Genomic DNA, 22709 nt, shown 5'->3' on the forward strand with positions numbered 1-22709 from the left:
CTTCTTCTGGCTGGCAGCCCACAGAGGCTTGCCCATCGGCCCATGGTTGGAGCAGATGCGAGTGGAGGGGCAGTGCCATTGTTGCTCAAATGGTGTCTCGGAGACTATCCCGCATTGCCTATGGAGCTGTCGTAGCGCAACGAAGATCTGGATGAGAGCCCTCAGGATCATGACACGTACGCAGAGTCTCCACAGGGACTACACTTGGGGGATGGTGGCTTGGTTGACAGAGGGAGGACATGCGTTTCAGATTGATGAGATCTCCCCAGCCTACCGGATACAGGGTCAGAGCATTCAGAGGATTGCACTCCACGAGGCAGTCCCCCCTGACACCCTAGCTCCTCCTCCTCCTAGGGAGGACAATGTTTGGGAGGTGGTAGCCAGCATCACAGCTTGGCACATTTGGGTGGCTCGCGGCAGTCTTGTGATGGGAGAGCACCTAGTTCCACCCTCGGCTACCTTAGTTGCCATCTGGTAGGATATCATCTACACTCTACAGTCCACCTGGGAGCGTGGGACTCCAGGCTCCACGGCGACTAGTGAGAGGCGTGCTCGTTTCTACAAGGCTTGGCCTGCAGGGATTTTCTACATCTTCACTTCGCGAGGGATTCGTTGGCTGTATAGTCCCCCCACTTGGCTGTTAGCCCCAGTTCCAGAGATCCCCTAGGCAGTGAGCTGGGTTTCTCTGAAACAGGCCGGTTTCTTTCTTTCAGCCTTTTCCGGTTTTTTTCCATACTTGGCACCTTCAGGGCTGCTGTATTGTATGAAATCTTTCAAGCATTCATAGAAGGTTCCTTTCTTTGAAAAATAAAAAAAGAAAGAACAAAAACCGAAATGTGCAATCTTGCTTGAGAGATGAACACGCCAAGACCCCCCCCCCTTTCTTATCCAGGCTCTTTATTACAATGAGATACAAGAACAAGGTGTTGAACTAAATCTTACCCACATCTTGCAAACATGAGACCAAACTATGGACTCAGATTATAGCATGAGCTATGAACAAGACATGAAAATGAAGCTAAAAGCAGAGTAGTAAGCTTATATACATAAACAATGTCTCAAAAGATAGCCTAGCTAGGGTGCTCAAGACTCGAAAGATTCTTCAATCCTAAGGGGAGATGCCTGCACAATTACAACTGCTTCCACACATCAATGATCAGCCACACTTAGCCAATGCTTTGAAAATGAGATTCTAATAGCATAACTATGTTCTTCTAGTCCCAGATGCAACTTTAAAAGCTATGCAGAGCTGAGAAAACAATGTAAATCTGCTACACATTTGCCCCGAAATTTGGGTATAGCTGTTGGGAGGGAATAGAATAGCATAGGGAAATGTGCTGTTGCGGGACTGCGTGGGAAACAATGTGCACAAGGGGCTGCTGCCGCATGACAAAATGCTATAGGAGAAGAGCGACAGGGAGATGATATTCTATGTCGAGACGCATGAGAATCCAAAGAGAGGACTATCCATAGTCACGGGTTACACTTCGGACTCAAGCCTTCAGCAAGGAGATGAGGAGGGATAGTAGGATACAAGGTTCTAGAGGGCTAGCAATCCTGTTTAGACCTGAGACTGCTTATCTCAAGAGGAACATGCACGGCATATGTCGGTACGATTCCATCCACCTGATACACGACCGCTATTATCACTGAGTTGCAGCAGGAGGAGTTGCTGTAGAAGAAGATGCCACTGCTGCAAAAGGAGCTGCTGCTGCTGCAAAAGAGGGCTGTTGTATAGGAGCTGCTGCAAGAGGAGGAGGAGGAGGAGAGTATGCACCCCAGTAAGGGGTGAAGGAGGAGGATAGTATGCACCAGTAAGGGGTAAAGAGAGTGTGCAAAAAAAGGAACCGCGGGCGGGGGGTTGGGGGGGGGGGGGTTGCTTCAAACGTGGGATTTTGTGCCCAAAATGGCATGGAGAGGTGGCTCCTTTGGAAATGGTGGGCTGCATGGGGGAATCGAGTTCTGCCATGGGTCATGCATGGCCCTCCACATGTCCCCATAGGCCGCCGGGTGTCGCATGCCAAATGTCATGGCTGCCACATCAACCTGTCATGTCAGCATGCTGACGTTGTGGACTAAGGCTATTTTAACCTTGTGAGTGACTATCATGAGATTGAAACTGCACTATGTTGTGTTTTTAGAGGATGAGTTTGGGAATGTTCCTGGATTCATCTAAGTATAAGGCTATTTTAACCACCCTTTATTTGTCCAACTAATAAATTCAGTATGGGTGATCAATACTAGTCCGATTTTACTTCTATTTTCACCCTTAGGTTTCTGGTTGTTAGCTCTATTCAAAGGGCTAGTGTAGGATCAGTTCAAGTGGTTGGCCTTCTCACATAACCTATAAGGCTTATTTTGTTTGTCGTCTTGTCTTGCATCTCTTTGACTCTTTCGTGTTCATAGGCAGGCTACTGTAAACATTCTCTTGAGTAGTTGTTGGGTTGGTATGCATTCTATGCATTTGATTGGTGCTGGGCTTGGGCACTAGGGTGAAGTGTCATCTTTCCATTTCGGATACAAAGATACATCTCAGCTTGTGGGACACTAATGCCCGTAACCCCTTCACGGGGGTCCACCCCCAAATGTTAGACCCTAGTCAACTGTAGCTAGCTGAACAGTAGGAAGATTCTTTTGGCAACCATCCCAATTTAAAGAGCTTGAAATTTCACAAAATAGAGATATGCAATAAATGATCTACCAAGCAAGTGGAGATGTGTTCTGTTTTTGTTTTTTTGTTTTTTTGTTTTTCAAAAAGATTACTTCATTAAGTATGAATGAAAACCGCAACAGCAAGCTCAATGTGGGAGTACATCATGCCGTGCATGAGAAAAAAAAACCAGCTCAAAAAGAGCTAACAAAAATCTAAGGTGGAGGCTGAAAGTGCCACCTCAACCTTGAAGGAGACTCAAAGAAGAAAGGATATCCTCTCCAAACTCTGAAAAAAATACCTCTCCTGGCAGTAGCAGCTGCTTTGGAGGATCCCTACATGCTCTCCCAGATGGCCACTAATGTGTGTATAGTATCCGTCCATATACTAGCCATAGACTGGGAGGGGTGAACCTGGGAACCCTCCATCGCCTCCGTACATCTGGCCCTCCAAATATGCCAAGCTGCAATGCTAGCCACGAGATGTGTTTTGTGAAGAGAAGTGACAAAGAAACACCATCTAGATTAGATGTCTAAAGGGTAAAACGCATTCATGATGTATTTAGCCGTGGCCTAGGCCATAACTAAGGGCTTTGGCCATAGACATCCATTGATCAGTACCTAGATTGTAGATCTTGGTAGGCATGGCAGGCTAGCAAGCTAGTCCGATGCCTCCTTCATGGAGGGGAAGTTTGTGGTATGGGACACTGAAGTCTACCGGACACGGGTCAGGCAATAGACCTTACCCATGACCTATATGTGTAAGAAATAGAATGAGTGAGAGAAAGCAAGAGAGAGTGAGAGAGCAGGAAGCTTGGAAGCTGAAGGCTTAGTTGCAATAGAATTAGAGAGTACAACACACTGAAGGAAAAGATAAGGTTTTGTCCTAGTGACAAAACCTTAGTAGTCACTAACCATAATTAGTGAACTGACTGCGGTTAGGGGGAAAAACCTCTTAAAGAGGGAAAAGTGCCCCTAACTAGCTTATTATATTACATTGGTCACTGCTGAATTATGTCTATAATTCTAACACCCCCCTGCAGTGCCAATGTCATGTACAAGGCTGATCAATCACCAAACGGATATAAGTTCAGGGCACTGCGAAATGCCTCAAACTTTTCACGTGGTAGTGCTTTGGTGAAAATATCTGCAACGTTGTCATGTGTGGACACAAAGATCATACTGATCTCTCCTGCATGCAACTTCTCTCTGACGTAGTGATAGTGAACCTCAATGTGTTTCGTGCGAGCATGAAACACTGGATTCTTTGCCACTGCAATGGCACTCTGACTATCAGTGAGAATTGGAGAGGGACCCTCCAAAGACAGATGAAGATCAGCAAATAGACGTCGCAGCCAGACACATTCAACTGTTGCTGTGAAAGCTGCCCTGTACTCAGCTTCACATGATGAGGTAGCCACTGTAGATTGTTTCTTGCTCAGCCATGAAATACAAGATTTACCCAAAAAGAAACAATTGCCACTAGTGGACTGCCTAGTGTCATAATCACCAGCCCAATCTGAATCACTGTAGGCATCCATCTGCAAGTCACCCCCCCTGGGAAATAGTAAGCCAAAAGACTTTGTGCCCTGCAAATAACGGAAGATGCGCTTAACTGCCTGCCAATGCATAGTTTTTGGGCTGTGCATGGACCTGCTCACCTGAGATACTGCAAACTGAATATCAGGTCTAGTGTTGCAGAGCTATATGAGGCATCCAACAGCCTGACTGTAAAGTGTGGCATCAATTGATTCTCCTGCATCATGCATTGTGAGTTTCAGCCCCGGTTCCATAGGAGTGGATATGGGCTTACACTCTTGCATGTTAAATCTATCCAAAAGTTTCTGAACTACTTGGACTGAGACATAACAGTGCCACGTCGCTCATGAGAGAACTGGATCCCCAAATAAAAGTGAAGCAGCCCCAAATCTGACATGTCAAAGTTGGTCTGCAACTCAGCTTTGAAATCTGCAATTTTTTCTTCATTGGACCCTGTGAGCAGTAAGTCATCGACATAAAGAAGGATGACTAAGATTTCCCCCCCATCCATCTTGATGTAGAGGGTGCTCTCAGTAGGACTATTGTGTAGCCCCTTGCTGGTCAAAAAGGCATGTATCTTGGCATACCATGCACGAGGGGCCTGTTTCAGCCCATATAAAGCTTTATTGAGCTTGCATACTTGAAGTGCATTTGCTGTAATTTCAAAGCCCGGAGGTGGTTTGACATACACCTCTTCCAGCAAGTCCCCATTTAAGAAGGCTGTTTTTATGTCCAACTGATGAACATTCCACTCAAAATGTGCAGCCATTGCAATTACTGATTGAATGGTGGTCATCCGGGATGTAGGAGCAAATGTCTCCTCATAATCTATGCCCTTTTTTTTAGCATAGCCCTTAGCAACCAGCCTGGCCTTATATCTGTCAATGGAGCCATCTGGCTTCCATTTGACTTTAAATACCCATCGTGTGCCAATGGCATGTTTACCCTGTGGCAAGTCCACAACATCCCAAGTCTGATTTTTTGCAATGGACTGCAACTCATCGTGCATGGCATTCATCCAATGCACATTATCCTTTGCCTCTTCAAATGTGGCAGGCTCCTCCTCATCAAGAAGAGTACCTGCATACGCTGATTCCACAGAATTAGCACCTTCCATGTGCCTTGCTGCACTGCGAGTCCTGCCAGGTAACGGAGCATCAAGTTTACTCTCCCTGAGAGTCTGTAACAGCCAGTTTGGGACTGTTTTTGCTGCATGTATGTCTGCAATTTCTTGCTGTACCACCTGTTCCACTGCCTGTGGAGGGGGTAAGACATCTTGTGGCGGAACTGAAGCATCAGAAGGTTGCTGCAAATTCTGATTTGGATCAGAAAAATCAGCAGGGGAACCCAAAGCAATGGGTAGCAATCCCTCAAAGACATCCTCTGCAGACGAAGGCATTTGAAATTCAGCCTGAGTGTGAGCTGAATTTTCAGAAAATATCACATCTCTACTTACTATGATTTTGCGTGTAGCAGGATTGTAGAGACGATACCCCTTGCTTTCTGCACTGTATCCAACAAATATACATTTGATGGCTTTATCTGACAATTTGTGCCTAAATTCAACTGGCACATGTGCATAGGCAAGGCATCCAAAGACTCGGAAGTGTTCCACTGAAGGCTTCCTGTCATTCCAGACCTCAAAAGGAGTTTTTGTTTTTAAAGCCTTAGTGGGAGCCCTGTTCAATAAGTAATTGGCACACATCAAACCCTCTAGCCAGAATTTATGAGGCATGTGTTTGCTTTTCAGCATACATCTGTCCATTTCCATGAGGGTTCTATTTTTCCTCTCAGCTTTGCCATTTTGCTGAGGGGTCAGCCTAACTGTGAGCTGATGCACAATACCCTTGCCCTTGAGAAAAGCATTAAATTCTGCAGATAGGTATTCTCCACCTCTATCCGTGCGTAATGTCTGTATCCTGAGTCCGGTTTCATTTTCAACCATGGCTGAAAAATGTTTAAACACCGTGAACACTTCAGATTTCTTTTTCAGCCCATAAACCCAGGTAAAATTGGAGTAGTCATCAATAAATGTAACAAAGTAGAGATGACCACCCAAAGACGGAGTCCTCATGGGACCACAGACATCACTGTGTATAAGCTGCAATTTGCGAACAGCTTTAACTGAACCATCCTTCTTGAAGGGGAACCTATGCATCTTACCTAAAATGCACCCTTCACAGGCATGTGGAGGAGGTATCTCAAGAGGTGGCAATGCATCAACCATTGAAAACTTCTGCAGTGTCATCAAGCTGTTGTAATGCATGTGGCCATATCTGGCATGCCATAATTCTGCATTTTGCATGGCAGCTGTAGGGGTAGAAACTGCCAGAGCATGGGCAGCTCTTATCTCAAAAATATCAAGCTGAAAAAGTCCACGCAGCAGAGTACCAGATAACCTGAAGGCATAGTTAGCTTCCCTGTCTCGGACAGCACATTTGTCATCCTCAAAGATGACTTGAAATCCCTTTCTGTTAAGAGTGGACACTGAAAGGAGATTTTTGGTTATGCCAGGCACATATAAGACATCAGAAAGTCTGAAAATGGAGCCATCAATGGCAGTGAGCTCAACCTCTCCTGTGCCACGTACTGAATATGAGGAGTTGTTGGCACAAGTGACTTTCTTACCAACAGGAGGTGGATGCAAGGAAGTCAAAATACCATGTGTTCAGTGTTTCATTAACACTGAAAGCGAATGCATCTGTAGAAGAGTCAAAGCTGCAAGTCAAAAATGCATATGTATCATCACTGCAAGAGGCCGTACTATCCCGAGCATCTGGAACAGCCAATCTAGAATCTGAAATACAAGATAGAAAGGCATAATCTTGACCAACAAAGTTGGCTGCAGCATCCCCACTGTCAGATGTATATCTTGGAAAGCATGTATGCAGCACGGAATGATGCCAGGGTATCTTTCTTAAAAAGAGAGTTGAGCAATACACATATGGAGGAGGGTGACTCCATGTCAGTCCACCTCACAAAGCTACAGGATCTCAGAGAGCAATTGTTAAACATAGATGAAATTATTCCTGATTCAGAGATGATTACAACCACTCTGAATTCTCTTCCTGAGTCTTATCTCAGCTTTCACACTTCGCTGAACTTATCAATGAGGGGGGGTGCAAATCCCCTCACTTTTCATGAGTTGATAGGACTTCAGCTTCAGGAAGAGCAGACCAAGAAAAATTTGGCTTCACGTGCAGGTGAACAAGCCATGCTCTCAAAATTTAAATAAAAAACAAAGGGACAGGCAAAGACAGCAGCAAATCAGCCTTCCAGTGGGTCAGGACAGCCTTCACAAAAGGCTAAAAGTGATGCAAGTAAACCCAAAAAGAAGGGTTTTTGTCACTACTGCAAAAAGCCAGGTCATCACATAGCAGAATGCAAGAAAAGGATTGCAAAAGAAAAGAAAAACAGCTCAGGTATGGCTGTTTCAGATTCAGCCCCTCACACTGCCCTGGAGGTCTTACACGACCGGATATGCGGAATGATAGATCTTTTCACTGAAAGAGAGATGCATGACAAAGCTAAGGCATCCCGTGAATCCCATCTCTTCTGCTCTGGAGTATTGACTGTAGCTGCACCAACTTCTTGTCCTGCAGCTGCACCCTGTGCACAACCTCTTCCACCTCCTTGCTGAGGAGGGGTAGCAGGTGCAATATCTGCTGGTCGGATCTCATCCCCATTGACATAATCCCATAGATTCCGAGAAATCAAAATATTACGTACCATAAAACTCCAGAGGGAGTAGTTGGTAGATTGAAGCAGATACAGAGCTGAATTCCCTTACTGAAAATGGAATGCACAACTTCCAAAGAACACAGCCAAGCACGGGCTGTATATGCAACTTAGATTTCTGTACTTGCGCTGTCAGAGATCTGTCTAAGCATCAAAAACTCTCCAAAATCTGCCAAAAGTGTTTCAAACACTCCAAGAAAGGCAGTATGTACTGAATACTCCAAAAAATGCTCTCTCAACACAAAAGCCCCAATTTGTGGCTAGAAATTGCAGCCAAAAAGGGGCAAAATTACTAAAAGCCCCAAATCTGCAATTTTTAAACAAAAACCCCAAATTTCAGACTAGATCTGCAGATCTGTCTGTAAAAGCCCCAAATTTTAAACAAAATCTGCAATTTTGCTCCAGATGTAGCTCCAAAACTGCACAATGATTGCAATGTCTGCAAAATACAAAATGCCCCAAATGTACTCCAAAACAACTGCACCAAACTATGGTTTTCTGCAAGATGAGCCTGCCCAAGAACACCTGTGGCTGAAGGCAACCGGTGTAGATCTGCAAGTACAGATCTGAAAGTACAGAAGTGCACGCAAATCTAGGAAGGGTACAAGTGGTACGGTACAATACGGACTGTACGGTACAGTGTGTACAGCAATACGGTAAAGTTGTACGGATGCTCCTGCGTCAGGCACGACGACCTGTACGGCGCTGTACGGTAAGTGAACGAACGATGTACGGACACCTTTTCGGAGGTGTACGGCGCTGCAACGAAGTGTGTACGGACACCTTTACGGGAGTGTACGGACACCTTTACGGGAGTGTACGGCGCTGCAACTGAAGATGTACGGATGCCTTTACGGGAGTGTACGGCGCTGCAACGGAGGATGTACAGACGGTAGTACGTCTAATTCCGTACAGTCGTACGGACGAGTTGGAGCAGGCTGAAAACGTGAAGCAAAGGGGTGCCTTGAAGGGAGCAGGGAGCCCGAGGCTCTTGAACCCGCTCTGATACCAAATGTAAGAAATAGAATGAGTGAGAGAAAGCAAGAGAGAGTGAGAGAGCAGGAAGCTTGGAAGTTGAAGGCTTAGTTGCAATAGAATTAGAGAGTACAACACACTGAAGGAAAAGATAAGGTTTTGTCCTAGTGACAAAACCTTAGTAGTCACTAACCATAGTTAGTGAACTAACTGCGGTTAGGGGGAAAAACCTCTTAAAGAGGGAAAAGTGCCCCTAACTAGCTTATTATATTACATTGGTCACTGCTGAATTATGTTTATAATTCTAACAATATGTGCTCGGCGGCAAGCTGGAAGAGCTCTATGGTTCGGTAGTCTCTCGTTCAGGATACCTGACTCTAGGACGGAGTTTCATCATGCAACTCAATCAATACGCCTCACTCATTATCTATGCATCATGGAATTTTGTTATAAGTTTAGGAGGCAATGTAGTGAATTCTAATTCCGAAAAACCTCACCCCAGATGATGATACAAAAAATATTACACCTTAATGGAGAAGTTACAGCACAGTGTGGATTTCTCTTCACTCTATTTGGATATGGATGACCTTGAATTTCAACCAGATTCACCTTGAAAACATAGAAGACAACCATGACATTTGAGCACAACAATTCCTCGAGCTTATTCAACCTTCATTATTGCAATTATACCTGAGAAAAAGTTCAGAGAACGAATAATAAAACAAAGCTGGAAGCTAGCAGACTCTTTAAACAATATAGTGTGGGAAGTAGTGAGCAATTTGGGCATCACCGGACAAATTTCAGAGAAGTCATCAAGGCTAGAACCTGGGCGAATGAGGAAATAAAGGGGCTGGATCATAGGAAAGCTCTTGTGTAATGTTTGTAAAGTGGTTCAACGCAATAGATTCAGGTTTAGGCCCGATCTTCAAGAACCTTCATTTGATGCCATCCACCATAGTCTTAAAACCGAATGGACAATTCCCCTAACAAATCATTATTAATTACCATTCCAAGCATATAAAATTATATGCTTCCTCAGATAGATCATGAGTGGTTTCGTTAAACCATTCCCAAGGCCAACATATTTTGGAAAATATAGACAATAATAGATGTGTCTCCACAGCAAATTCAATATCCATGGGAAAGGAATTTTCTTGATACACCTTGCATGGGCTGAACATGGTTCAAAATAACCATGGACCAACCATGGGATAGTCTTTGGAATGATATAGCAATATAGATGAAGTAAATGGTGAGTACAGAGCAGATTATGCTCCTCTCTAGACAGTTGCTAATCCTGAAACTGTGATTCTGCTTCATATTCTCATAAATAGATAATTACATGAGGAATTTGACAGGCCTACAGGTGGCTAAGCACAAAATGGACTTCAAGCTACATGAAAAACAATGGCATCGATGGTCTAGCTGTAAAATAAAAGAAAAAAGGAAGTTAGATCCAGTAACATCGTGAGAAGGTTGTCCAATTAACTGAGATCAACAAGAGCAACAATGTGTTATAATGATTAATGCTGGGATTACTGCAATATTGGTGAAACCTTTATGACGAAGATTTATTCATCCAGCAATGATGGAGTAGATTGCTTTCTATGGATTTGAATTTTCTCATCACAAGGTTAAGGAATCGAAATCTTAACAGAAAATGCCCTTTGATTTGTTAACGATTTGAATTTCCCCATCCCAAGCTTAAGGACTCAAAATCTAAACAGAAAAAGCCCTTTGATTTGTGATCTCATAAGCTTGCTTCCATAGTTGAACCACAAGGAATACTTTTCCCTTTTCCCATAAATATATCTTTTTTCTGGGAAAAAAACTCAACGAGGGCTCAGAAATAGAAGTCATGCCCAGATATCTTGAGTTTCAACAATAGGCTGTGCCTACGTTGACATCAGAAATCGCATACAGACATACCACAGGAACCTCTGCAGACAACTCCCAGGCAAGATTCCAAGCTACATGCCTATAATGTTTTTTTTTAATTCTACCTTCCTCTTCAAATGTTCCACTTCGCTCTTTGTCCTGTCAAGCATAGCTTCAACTTCTTTACTGCCATGTTCCTGCACTTGATCACAGCCAAGCTTTAAACTATAAGGCAACAGCTCAGATATAAATGAGCAATGCATAAACTATAACAGCTTGGATCAAAACGAGCAATGAATAGAGAGATTGAAAGCACATAATTAAGTTCATGTGGTTTTCCAGACACACATATGGTCTCATCAGCCATACCTATGACAAACTGAGTGATCTAAATCCACCACCTTATCGTACGTAAATTTGCATTAGCAAGGTAAATACATTCGAAGGGAATATGAACTACTTAACTAAATTTTATTTCTTATACAAGTTATCAGTGTTATTTGCATGATAGTTCCCTAATCAGCTAAATTTTACTTCTTATACAGATTACTGTGTTATTTGCATGATGCTCTTCCTTCCTTTCAGACAGCTTGGATTTTGTAAAAGAATCAAGAACAAAAGAGTAGTAAAGCACTTCACACAAATCATCCCTGCCCGATTGTCATCCTTCTCGCCTTCTTATGCAGCTGTCTGTCCTGCTTGGAATAGACATAATGATGGGTGTTCCACATTATATCTCTCTACCCAGATCATTCCCAAAGGTACATCTTTCTTACCTCCCTTGTCCTGCCTCCCTTCCACCTAGAGGAATTTTGGGTTCTTTAGAGTTTGTGCAGCCCCTCCTGCCCTGCACACTTCCATCCTCCTCCTTTCTCACACCCTCTACCTTCCTCTTCGCCCCTGCTTCAACCTCCATCTTTGCACCTTCCCTCCCTCCCTGCAGCATCTACGCTGCTTGCACCTCCAATGCTATTAGCAAAGACGCAACAGCATGATGCATTGACACAAGCAGCCCTCCAACGAACTATATACAATGAGCCTACAACACAACAGCAGCCTCGACGACCTTAAACCAACGCATCTCTACTACGACGCAATATAAGGGACTCAAAGAACACACGCGCAAGACAACAGTTTGACCTAAGCTCCACACTAGCCAAGCACAAAGCAGCAGATTCTTCGAACACCTCTGGGCAAAACAGTGAGCAATCGGACCAGCAGCAAAACGCATACATCTACAGCTACAACGGCAGGCTTCAACAACGACCAGCGCCTACCACACACAATAAACTCACACAACAACAGCACATGACTCTAGAAAGCAAGCGAGCGAGCTCATGGAAGATTCAGGCAAGCACAAAAGCGCACCACGCCCACCAAGCAAACTACCTAAAGACAACTTGCGCAAGACAAATATCAGGAGCACGCAGACAAGCAACTCACAGAAGCAAGCAAGGCAGGCCCAAGCGCAAAGGACACAGCAGCGGGCTTGCAACGCCTACAACGCTAAGCAAAGCTACACAAACATGAAGCAATCACTCACGTCATTCACAGCGTCAATGGCAAACAGCGGCAAAGCACACAACATGCAAGCAAAACAACAACCACCGTGGCAGCTACAACAAACAACTGATGAAAAGCAGCGATGACACACAAAGCAACGCCTGCGTGACCTGACGGACGAAGAGATCCACAAAACAAAAACGGAAACGAAATCTTGATCGACGGAATCTACAGATTCTAACCCCTCCACATGGCAAAGTTTTAGCCAACCCTGAAGAGAGAGGGTTATCCACACAGCCTCTACCACATCAGCAGCCCACCTCACTTGAGCCACATCATCCAAGCCAAATCACACTGCCACGTCAGCATCCTAGTCAGCAACCACATCATCATTAACACCTCAGCAATGTCACGTCATCAGCAGCCACCTCAACTGCCACCTCAGCAGGCCACATTAGTACTGCCAAGTGGCACACAGTACTAGCCAAGCACACAAACCTCCTCATAGGCACACTTTGCACTCTGCATGTGCATCCACCTGATACATCGTCATAGTGCCACATCACCTTTTTTGCCCCTCCACCTTGATCAAGTCATATCTCTTGATCCAAGAAGAATTTGAGGGTTCTCCAAAAACATGAATCAGTCGTTTTTTGGAGCTCTACCCGCTTGTCACCTCACACGTAGGTTTTGACACTTGTATATCACAGTTTTTTTTCTCTACATCAAATCCACTTCTACTGCACATTAAAGCCTCTTCATCGACAATCTAATCCTTGCACCTAAAAGAACAAAGAAAAAGTAACTCTTTCTTACTTTTCATCGCTACGACAGTCGGTGTAACATAGATTAGTTTGCCACAGAGGAGATATTTGCATTTCTCCAAGCAACAAAGCACTCTTTACTTCTAATGATGCTCAGCCTTAGTATTTTGATAGTGGTGCTTCCAAGCACGCCACATCTTGCAGACAGTTGTTTCATTCTTTAGCCGATGCACCTCGAGGGGGGACTGTCACATGTGCTAATAATGCTTCCTATGCTGTAAAAGGAATTGGAGATGTGCAGCTCACATCCATTTCAAGCCATCCTATCACTTTAACAAATGTTCTCTTTGTGCCTGGAATTGAAGCCAACTTGATTTCAATTTCAGCAATTGCCACTTCAGGTTTCAGAGTGATTTTTGATGGCTACAGATGCCTAGTTTATGATCTTCGTGATGACAATGCCATAATTCTCACTGGCACTTTGCAAAAAGGACATTATCACCTTGATCATCACTCAGCTGCACTTTCTATTGAAGCATTTGCTATTTCAGATTCACAGCTTGCTGAAACTCATCTTTGGCATGAGAGAATGGGTCATCTCAATTATAGAGCTCTTGCAAAGCTACATTCACAGCAGATGGCTAATGATGTACCTCAAACTCACACAGTTTCCAACATGTGTGTGAGGGTTTTCTTTTGGGTAAGATGCATCAATTTCCTTTTCAAAAGAATTGTCCAAAACTCTCACAACGGAAATTGCAGCTAGTGAACAATGATGTCTGTGGCCCAATGAGGACAAATGCCATTGGGGGGTATAAATATTTCATGACTCTCATTGATGACTTCACAAGATATTGCTGGGTATATGCTTTAAAAGCTAAATCTGAAGTGTTCTCATGCTTTCAGAGGTGGCTGAATATGGTTGAGAATGAATCAGAATGCAAGCTTGTCACCCTCAACATAGATAGGGAGGGAGAGTATATGTCAAAGGAGTTTGATGCATTTATGTCTTCACGGGGCATTATTCACTCATGCACTACTCCTTATACTCCTCGGCATAATCATGTTCCTAAACGGAAAAACGGGTCTACTATGGAGATGGCCAGATGCATGCTTAAGGCCAAGTCCTTGCCCAATAAATTTTGGCTTGATGCAGTAATGTGTGCCAACTATGTGCTGAATAGATCACCTACAAGGGCATTAAAGACTGTTACACCTTATGAAGCACGGAAAGGCAGGAAGCCTTCACTTTCACACATGATATGTTCATGTACCATCTAAGTTGAGACATAAGCTTGATGACAAGGCAATCAAATGCATATTTATTAGTTACAGCCACGAGAGCAGAGGGTATCGGTTATATCAACCAAATACTGGGAAGATTATTGTCACCGCTACAGTAGAGTGTGTTTGGCTTCGACAGTTACTTACAGATCTTGCTATTCGCCAAACATCCTCCACTATGGTCTACACTGACAGCCAGAGTGCTTTGGCCATTGCGCGTAACCTAGTGTTTCATACGCGTACCAAGCATATTAAAGTTCACTATCATTATGTTCGAGAGAGGTTGTCAGCAAGAGACATAGAGTTGTCCTATCTTCCCACAGAGGACAACATAGCAGATCTGTTTTACAAAGGCACTTCCTCGTCCCAAGTTCGAAGTCTTCTGCCAGGGTTTACACTTGGTTTCCTTTGTTACGCGATCTGACATACCTTGTACATTCATAGGTGGCTATATCCTTTTGGATGAACATGTGCCACCATGATCAAAAAATACCAGGTATTCTGAGACGTTTCCAAAATACTTCAGCCCATACCATGGAGGGTTACCCATCTTCTCCCAGTTGTAGTGATGCCCTATGGGCCCTGATATGTGCCTTGTAAGCATAGGTATAGGCACTTAGTTTATTTTGTGCCTTTTATGCCACATAGAACACTTAGTCTTATGTGACACCTAGGACACTTAATTCTAGGGTCTAGATACAAGTACTATGTACTTCTCTTTTCTATTACACTAGTTGACGTGACGGCTATGACTCTTCGACTCTTTGTACCTTGCACTTGCTCTTTCATTCAACGATCCTACACAGAATTATGTGGATAATCTCTTAAAGAAGTTTCATATGGCACATTGTAAGATTGCAACCACTACCATGGAGTAGAGTTTGAAACTTACAAAAGATCCTAAAAAGCCTACATTAAATGGTAAGCACCATCGATAACTCATCGGATTGTTTATGTATCTGACTATCATACGGCCATATAATTGTTATGCAATAAGTTCACTAGCACAGGTTTAAGGCAAATCCAAAACAATCTCACTAGAATGCAACCAAGAGAGTCTTAAGGTACCTCATAGGTACAAGATAGTTTGAAATAGAATATAGAGGAAGCCTGTAACGGGGGTGTGAAATTCTAAGTACTATAATGTACTACAAGACTGTGACAACTTTGGTTTTAAAAGTCCAAGCATGGGCTTAATAATGTGTAATTAAACGTGGCATGGTGCCCAGCACATAAGCGTAATTAATCCCTAGGCCCAAAGGCATTCCAAGGAATTAAAAGAGTGGTTGTTGGAAAATGATGACATGGCATTTTTAATGGGCCCCCTAGAGGGCCATGTACCTTCAATGGCCCCCCTAGAGTTCCAGCTGGCTCTAGTGCCTTCTACATCCTCCTTTGCCATTCCTGGACCTTCCTGGGCCTTCTACACTTCACATGTGTGGTTTTCTCTCTCATCTTCTCCCTTTGTTGAGATTTTGGACTGGTTTTTCAGCCTCCTTCAGCTTAATTCCGTTTTTCTTCATAACTCCTCACCCGTCTGGATTCCTCGACTTCCGTTTGACCCGATGGCTTCCCCTCTGCCTCCCCTTCGCAGTGATATGCTTTTCCTTCCGTGCGTTTGGAAGAACGGGCAGAGTTGAGCACTTCTTTTGCTGGTAGAATTTGCAAAAGTGGCTTTTTCTGGACCTTTTTGCTTCTACAGCCTCCTGGGCCTCTCCTCTTGCAAAGCTAGAGCTTTCTGTTTAATTTCGAGTGGTCCCACGTGCTGGTTGACTGGTTTTTCTCAGTTTTGGAGGACTTTCCGGCGATGAAACTTCTCCAAAACCTTCTCAATGCATTCCTCTCTGAAAGCACGCTTCTTTTGAGCCCAAGAACTCCCACTTCTTCGCGACAGAAGTGCTTCTTTTTGCATTTTTCAGTGGAATTCTTGCTGGTCGGCTCTTGTAAATGCTCTTTCTTCATGCCTTTGCACTCCTCTTTGGCGGAGAATGCAATTGGGCATTGACTACTATGCATATCCTCTTGGCGATTGAGGACTTGGTTCGATTTTTCAGGGCTTGGTGAGTTGTGATTTTGTTGCTGCAATTTCTTTTTGCCATAAGCTATTCGTTGGCCTTGTGTGCCGCCTCTTTCTAGGTTCACAGGTGCCCAGCCAGTGCTACATGAGTCATTCTTTGGTTGGGTACTTTGCTGATTTTATTTTGGAGCTTTGAAAAGCTTTGTGAATGCCAGCTGGAAACCAGCTCAAAGAGAGTGCAGCTGGGGTGTAGTGTGATTGCATCTGGACAGCCAATGGAATTGCACTCGGAAAAGAGAATGCCTTTGGATTGAGCCTATGGGTTAAGTGCACTTATGTGATGGTGTTCTATGCTTGAAAGCCTTGCGAAGGCTCAATGAATTGGAGCTGCGTGCTCAGTTGCAAGGAAGGTCTCCCAAATGCAACTTGTAATCATTTCACTGTGAAATATAAAGAAATTCCGAAAGGGGTGCCACGGTGTTTGGGGCCAATCGGGTGCACTTGTCTATGTTTGTTGAGTAGGGGCATTCTAGCCTCCATTCCTTTTTTAGTGGTTTTGTTTGTGAACAAATGGGTAAATGCCAAATGTGTTGGAAAGGTCACCTCCCCATCTGTAAGCCCCCAAATGAGGAGAGCGTGGGGGAGGGAGACCTAGGGCAGGATGTGCCCAAGAGAGAAGAAAGAGAGGGGGCTGCCACATGGGCAGCACCTCACAGAGACAAGCATGGCTGCAAAGGACGGAACCTGTGGAAGGCGCAGAAGGCGGGGACAGCAAGCCCTAGATCTGCCCTGCCAGGGCGCGATGATGTCAGCAGCAGTACAGTTCAGTACGGCACTGCACACGTGGCTGGAGAAGAGCCTGGCATAGGGCAGAACCAGCAATAGCAGGGTGAACAGGTGCTGACATGGCTGGTGCCTGGTGGAGCAGCAAATGAGGCTGCTAGTGGGCAGTGGCATGCTTTATATAGGCTGGGCCCTTGCCTAGATTGGAGGGCCAAAAGCCCTAGAAGTGTGGGCCAAAAGGCCCCGGGTTGTGAGCCCTTAAAGGGCTGGACCAGCCACAGTCTAGTCGGCCAGTCTGGTCGGCCGGATTAGGGCAGGCTGGTCGGTTTTTTGACAGGCCCCCTAGGCCTATAAAAGCAGAGGCACTTGCCTCATTTCTACATCCAGCAGCCAGCAGTTCCAGGGCAGAAAGGAGCAGTAGGAAGCCTACTCTCTGGGCCTATCTATAGGAGGTGAGAGAGTGCAACAGGTGCTGCAGACTTAGCTCTAGGGAGAGGCTGGACCTTGGCTGTCTTCTAGGGCAGCAAGGTGCTGAGATCATCATACCTTCTGAAGCAGCCATTCACAAGCAGGTTGGAGCAGTGGAACACAGACCTGTGTGCTGCAGACAAAGCTTGGCAGGGGCTGCCCACCTAGGCTGATTCACAGGCAGTAAGGTGGAGAAGAACACACTAGATGGAAAGTCTACAGACGCTCAAGGTGGAGCACGCAGGCTCGAGTCTAGAGATAACTGGCAGATAGGAGGAGGACCTTGTGGTAAGATCAGAGGACCACACCATTGGTGGGACTCTGGATCTATCTCTTTTGTATTGTGTCCATAGTTTTGGACGGAAATATATTTTGGTAATTTCTCTATCTGGCTGGTTCATTGTCTATTGATGAGTCTGCACATCTAATCTATGTGACGCACATTAAGTAAAGAAGTTTGTGATTCCACACCCCACACGCACACTGTGTGAGCTCCTGGGGCTCACTCACACCATTTTGAGATGCATTATGAGGGGCTGTGAGTTCCTGTTTAATGCCCTTAGCTTCGCAAAACTGTACAAAAGCATGTGACACATACTCACCCCCATTATCGGATTTGAGGCATTTCAGCCTGCGTCCTGTCCGATTCTCAACCTGAGCGACAAACTTCTTGAAAGCATCTAAGGCATCGCTCTTATGCTTCAAGAAATAGACCCACACTTTGCGTGTGGCATCATCAATAAAAGTAATGAAATACTTTGCACCCCCTAGTGATAGCTGTGGCATCTCACACAAATCAGTGTGCACTAGATCAAGCGGTGCTCTATTCTGGGGAGTTCTCCTCTTATGAGGAGTCATAGAATGCTTTCCGAAACTGCAATGATCAGAAGTAGCCAAATCTGAAAATGAAAGAGACGGCAGATAACCCAAACGTGACAGTTCTTGCATTCCTTTAACGGACATGTGTCCCAACGGGCTATGCCACAATGAAACCTTTGGCAGCTCGGTTATGGCAACAACATGATTACCTGAGTAAGCATGATAGCAGCCCTTGCGGACAAATCAAGCTCCTCCCACTCATCATCTGCCATCCCAGATGGCTTGACACCCTTCACCCTTATGGGCTTAGAAATCTTCTTTAGCAGAAGTACATTCAAACACTGTTCTGCCCATAATGCATAATTGTGTGCCCCTTCCAATTTCTTTATGTTCAGTATTGAGGATTCACTTCCCCCTAATGCCATATCAGACAAGGAAAGTGCCTGACTCCCTGTAAGTCAAAAAATGACTAAATAAAATTCTGATTTCTCAGAAAACCTGCTCTATCAAGAGCCAGGAGCACTCACAATAGTGCTGTTTTTTACTGTCAAAAAAATCTGCAGCAAAACAGAAAATTTTCCCTCCAGTCACTGTACCTTCTGACACCCTGTACCGTGCTCAAATAGGCATAAAACAGTAACTACAGAATGCTGCAGCTGTTCCACAAGTGCTTTACAAGTGCATCATCATCTGACGAAACACAAAACACTGATGTCCTGATCACTTCTCCCACCTCAGATGAGGTATTGCACAAAACACAAAAAAACAGCGCTCTCCTGGCACTTTCACCTGACAAAGTAATGCATAAACTGCCTGTGTGCACAGTGGCAACACAGATCCCAACGTACAAACACCGAAAAGAAAATCTTTTGAGCACTGTCAACGATGGACAGTTAGGGACTGAGTAAACTCGATGCGCCCTGGCCAAGCGTGGCTCGACTGAGATTTTCAAAGTGTCGTACACAGAATGTGACCTGCAAGAAATGTCACTGAGTACACTGCGGAAACAAGACCAATGTGGGCACCCTGGCTCCACACTGCCTCAAGGCATACACTGCATACACTTCCAGGCAAAAGCCCTTTGAAATTGTCACCCGAAAACTGAGATTTGCACTCAGCAAAAGCATAAAAGCCCTTTGCAAATTAAGGCATTTGACCTTCCCGAAACAAAATAATTGTGCAACCACCACACACTTTGGCACTAGTCACCTCAAGCACGAGGGACACGAGTGTACTTGCTGTACCTCAAACACACAGTTTTAGAACTGAAAAATTCCGGGAATGCAGAGCAGAGTGCTCTCTCTTTTCCTTCTTCCCCCAAAAAAAAATATGTGCCTGCTGTACCTTCTGTACCTGCGCAGGGTACCTGCTGCACCCTGTACCTGCGAGGGCACGGATCCCAAAATTTTTTTTTCAAAATTTCTGTACTTGCCTGTCGCCGCGTCCGTACAACCGCGTCCGTACAGCTGGTACGGTACGGTTGCCTGTACGGCTTCAGTACAGCCGGTACGACTGGCCGTACCTGTCGCAGCTGCTGCCTTGCAGTCGATCGACTGGCTGCACGCGGCCGGTGCTGCGCGCGCTGGCTGCGCCCGCCTGGTAGGCTGCGGCCATCGGGTAGCGGGTAGCAGCTAGCTGCTGTTGCAGCTATGGCTGTCCGCGCAAATGCTGCGCGCGGCTGCTCCTGCGCGCTGCTGCCGCCCTGCTGCACGCTGCTCGCACGACGTTGCTCGCACGCTACTGCCCTGCTCGCTGCTGAGGGCACGAGGCCCGAGGGGAGAGGAAGGGGTAGAGGGAGGGGTAGAGGGAGGGGTAGACCGGAATGAGAGGGAGAGAGTGGCTCTGATACCACTTGTGAGGGAAAGAGGGGAGAGTGGAACATAAGGAGAGGGAGACACAAGAAGTGTGGGTGTGTAAAATGTGTTGAGCCACACCACAAACTCAAGAGTTTTATTAGGATTAGGGATTCACCCTATGACTGTCTTAAGACAATCATAGGGGTCATAACTTTTAAAGGGTGGCAAAGTGCCTTTACCCCAACAGAGCCACGCTTGGCCAGGGCGCATCGAGTTTACTCGGTCCCTAACTGTCCATCGTTGACAGTGCTCAAAAGATCTTCTTTTCGGTGTTTGTACGTTGGGATCTGTGTTGCTACTGTGCACACAGGCAGTTTATGCATTACATTGTCAGGTGAAAGTGCCAGGAGAGCGCTGTATTTTGTATGCTACCTCAGTGTTGAGGTGTTTTTCACTTGGTACAGGTGTCAAATCAAGGGGCTTTTGCCCAGATTTTGCTTGTGAGCACTTGAGTTATTGTTTGAGAACTTCAGATGCCTTTTATCCCCTTGGCAGAAGGGTGATTGTTTGGGATTTGTCCCATACTTTGTTGCAGGTTTTGTGACAGGCTGAGGTGTTTGGAGCTTTTTTCAGTGGACAAAACAGTGTATGCCAAGTGGTTTATGCATATAAAATCAGTGCAATACCTCATCTGAGGTGGGAGAAGTGATCAGGACATCAGTGTTTTGTGTTTCGTCAGCTGCAGCATTCTGTAGTTACTGTTTTATGCCTATTTGAGCACGGTACAGTGTGTCAGAAGGTACAGTGACTGGACGGAAAATTTTCTGTTTTGCTGCAGGATTTTTTGACAGTAAAAAACAGCACTATTGTGAGTGCTCCTGGCTCTTGATAGAGCAGGTTTTCTGAGAAATCGGAATTTTATTTAGTCATTTTTTGACTTACAGGGAGTCAGGCACTTTCCTTGTCTGATATGGCATCAGGGGGAAGTGAATCCTCAATACTGAACATAAAGAAATTGGAAGGGGCACACAATTATGCATTATGGGCAGAACAGTGTTTGAATGTACTTCTGCTAAAGAAGATTTCTAAGCCCATAAGAGTGAAGGGTGTCAAGCCATCTGGGATGGCAGATGATGAGTGGGAGGAGCTTGATTTGTCCGCAAGGGCGGCTATCATGGTTACTCTCACTGATTCTCTTGTGTTCAATGTTCAGGCAGAAAAGACCTCTTATGGCCTATGGCAGAGGCTAGAAGAGCTGTATGCCCAAAAGAGTTCAGCCAGTAAGGTTTATTGGTTGAAGAAGCTTGTTGACCTTCGCATGAAGGAAGGTACAGCTATGACCTCACACTTGAGTGAGTTCAATGCCATCTTTACACAGCTTATCGCACAGGGATTGAATCTTGATGAGGAGTTCAAGGCTACTTTCTTGTTGTGTACTCTCCCTGAGAGTTGGGATACTTTCAAGACCACTCTGTCTAATTCAAATGTCACTCTTATGTATGCTGATGTGGAGAGCTCTCTTCTCATGGAGGAGATGAGCAGGAAGAATAATATGGGCAGCAAGTCTTCCAATGCTTTGCAGGTACAGGAAAGAGGTAGGACTCAGCAGAAGGGGAGATCTGTTGGCAAGTCCAAATCCCGCAGTCATTCCCGTGGCAAAAGTGATATTGAATGCTTTTACTGTGGCAAGAAGGGACACGTGAAGTCTAAGTGCTTCAAGTTTATACGGGATCAGAAAGCCAAGAAGGCTGAAAGGATGCAGGCAGTGGAAGCAAAGGCAAAGGCAAGGCCAAGGCAGATGACACTGATGCAGTGAATGTTGCAGCAGAGGACACTGACAGTGACAGACATGATGTATTATGTTCTTCTGCTGTAATTGCACATACATTGGTTGTTTATGGCCATGACATGCACACTTGGCTCTTGGATTCAGGTGCTTCTTTTCATGTTACGCCTCATAGGGAGTGGTTTACTTCCTACACAGGTACTCATGGAGTTGTTCACCTTGGGAACAACTATGCATGTCACATTGCAGGGATTGGCAGTATACAGATGGTATTCCCTGACGGACGCATATTTATGCTTGATGGTGTTCGCCATGTGCCGCAAATCAAGAAAAATCTGATTAGCACTGGCTTATTGGATGACAGCGAATACCACACCACATTTGGGGATTCCAAATGGGTGATTACTGATGGCCAGGTTGTAGTGGCTGAGGGTTATAAGAGTGATACCTTGTATCCTCTTTATGTTTCCAGTGTAGGTAATCATGTTGTTGCCATAACTGAGCTGCCGAAGGTTTCATTGTGGCATAGCCGGCTGGGACACATGTCCGTTAAAGGAATGCAAGAACTGTCACGTTTGGGTTATCTGCCGTCTCTTTCATTTTCAGATTTGCCTACTTGTGGTCATTGCATTTTTGGAAAGCATTCTATGACTCCTCATAAGAGGAGAACTCCCCAGAATAGAGCACCGCTTGATCTAGTGCACACTGAT

The 22709-nt window shown here is 45.0% G+C and overlaps 1 protein-coding gene across 3 annotated transcripts in view; it reads right to left on the reverse strand.

Moving 5' to 3' along the window:
• Nucleotides 1-22709, reverse strand: part of LOC147904601 (uncharacterized) — a 121982-nt gene that overhangs the window by 33030 nt on the left and 66243 nt on the right. For all 3 annotated transcript variants that reach the window (XM_087387560.1, XM_087387568.1, XM_087387553.1), the window contains exon 3: nucleotides 10905-10976. In XM_087387560.1, the coding sequence (XP_087243686.1) occupies nucleotides 10905-10976 (72 nt within the window). The remainder of the gene's footprint in view (nucleotides 1-10904; nucleotides 10977-22709) is intronic.

The sequence above is a fragment of the Dipteris shenzhenensis genome, chromosome 2, assembly GCF_047967505.1.
Source record: "Dipteris shenzhenensis isolate YYH24624 ecotype China chromosome 2, Dip_SZ_1.0, whole genome shotgun sequence".
Classification (NCBI taxonomy): domain Eukaryota; kingdom Viridiplantae; phylum Streptophyta; class Polypodiopsida; order Gleicheniales; family Dipteridaceae; genus Dipteris; species Dipteris shenzhenensis.